Below are 2423 nucleotides of genomic sequence, written 5' to 3' on the forward strand. Positions count from 1 at the left end.
ACATATAGGACCATAAGTCCAACAGCCACTTGCCCTATTTAATCAAATAAAATACATATATCACAAACAACCCTATGTCATTAATCAACGCCACACATAACCCATACAAAGTGTACTAATCACCAAGAACTCATCTCATCAACCCATGCTCTTACTTGGAACACCACCTTGTTTAAAACTAATTCTACCCATCTCACACCATTATCGAATAAGCCAAATCATGCAACAAAATCTAAGATCCCATATGGTTCAAATGGTGTCCAAGGGTTCTTAATAAACATGGGATGTTATCCATGAATTACAAAGATCACCTTGTTAATTTTCACAAACCAAATTCATATCATCACATACTCCACATCACCTACCCAAACTTATCAACTCTGAGAATATTTCATACACAAATCAATCATGAGTTAACAAGAGTATACCCAATTTTGCTCATCTTTAAACTATGTAAATATAATCACCATCATGCCTACTTAGCTTTGGTTACTAAAAAATTCAAAAGAAAAATCAATCCTCAAAAACAATCTTGATTCGAACAATTCTATGACGGCAAACTCCTGATCTCAGCTCTTGTCCAACCAATCTAATAGTAGCTATATACCAAACTAAATAGAGAATTCATCGTATTCGAATACCATATATGCTAACCATACAAAAATAGAATCATCAAAGAATCTTACCTTATGTCCTTTCTCTTAACTAAATTGTACAGACCATGTAAGCAAGATGAAGGTTGTTGAGACCATGTAAATAATCATGGCTTCACCCTTTTAAAAGCCAACCCTTCTTCACACCAAACAACCTTTTGGATACCCTTCCATTTACACCAATCAACCTTTGGATGTCCTTCAACTTTCTTTATCTTTATTACCACTACAACCTTTTTTTTTTTTTTTTTTTTTTTTTTTTTTTTTTTTTTTTTTTTTTTTCGGCACAAGTAAAAACAGACTAAAAGCCACACCAGTCCAAACCAAGATAATGATCTGGAGGATCATGCCCACTATCCAACCAACACTGAAACTCCGAAATAAAAGGACTGGGAATGCTGCCGGAGAGTCTCCTAGCTGCGGCCCATTTGGCGAAAGTATCCGCCCAAGCATTCTGATGCCTGCTAACCTTTGAAATAGTCCAGCTTCGAATCTCATTCAAATTGAGACTGATATCTTCAATCACATTCTCTATCTTCCACTGACAAACCAAATCAGGTTGAGATACAGCATTAATCACAATTAGAGAATCTCCCTCAAACTGGATCTCCTGTAAGTCAAGATTTAAACAGCTTTGAACACCAATTCTTAAAGCCATTGCCTCCCCCACCGTAGGGTCAACTCTAGGACCGCTATAAACTGAAGCAAAGAGAATTCCACCAGATGAAGAACGAGCTATGGCAGCAGAAGATGTGAGATTCTGACCCATAGCTGTATCGAAATTAACCTTAATCCAATTCGAAGAAGGAGGAAGCCAATTCAAATCAAGCCTCACGTGCAAATATGCGGGCAGTCTCCAAGCTTGGCAATGACGAGTATGCAACTGTTGAATTTGACAAACTAACTCAGACTCAGGCTTTCTCATAGCCCCATGAATTAGTTCATTTCGATACCTCCACGTTTGATCAAAAGTCACCAATGCCAAAAGTTGGAACTCCTGCCAATCTTCTTTACATAAACCAAACAATAGAGGATTTAAAACAACTTTGGCCCACCCAGAAACTCCGTGTCTAGCAAGATCATGGGAGTCTATATGCCATCTAGAATTACTCCAAACCAAAGACGGAATGGAACAACTAGTCATTAAATGAATTAGAGTCTCCTTTTCTGAATTACAAATTGGGCACACCTGTTGATCATTAGAAAGGTGGAGAACATTGACAACCTTTCTCTTGTAGGCAAGATATTCCAAGCAACCTTCCAAAGCAACAACTGAAATCGGGCATGAACATTCAGTTTCCATATTTGATTCCACTGAGTACCAGATAGAGGAGCTGAGTTAGGAGATATAACTGCACTTGAATTGAGGATATGATAAGCCATTTTAACTGAAAAATCTCCAGATTTGCTCAGGTTCCAAACCCATCTATCTCACCTGATGACACTGGGACTTGAATTTGGAGAATGTTATCAATTGTTGCTTGGTCAAACAAATTCTGCATAAGTGGGACATTCCATCTTCTAGGATTTTGCAACATTAAAGAATCCACAGTTGCATCATCATGTTGGAAATAGACATCTGCCCTATTGGTTGGCCTGAAATTAAGCTGCAAAGGAATCCATGGATCATGCCATACTCTCGTGGTTGAACCTGACCTGATGAGTTTGCACAACCCCATATTAAGAACATTTCTAGCACTCATCAAGTTCCTCCACACCCAAGAGTCCTTTCTTAGAACTGGAGCTGTCATGATATCACCACCACGAGGA

The 2423-nt window shown here is 38.3% G+C and overlaps 1 protein-coding gene across 1 annotated transcript; it reads right to left on the reverse strand.

Annotated features, from left to right (window-relative positions):
• Positions 1 to 954: 954 nt before the first annotated feature.
• LOC119995857 lies at positions 955 to 1956 on the reverse strand. The gene has a single exon (XM_038842314.1). The coding sequence runs from the start codon at positions 1954 to 1956 to the stop codon at positions 955 to 957; it is 1002 nt and encodes a 333-aa protein (XP_038698242.1).
• Between the last annotated feature and the right edge of the window lie 467 nt (positions 1957 to 2423).

The sequence above is a fragment of the Tripterygium wilfordii genome, chromosome 1, assembly GCF_013401445.1.
Source record: "Tripterygium wilfordii isolate XIE 37 chromosome 1, ASM1340144v1, whole genome shotgun sequence".
NCBI lineage: Eukaryota > Viridiplantae > Streptophyta > Magnoliopsida > Celastrales > Celastraceae > Tripterygium > Tripterygium wilfordii.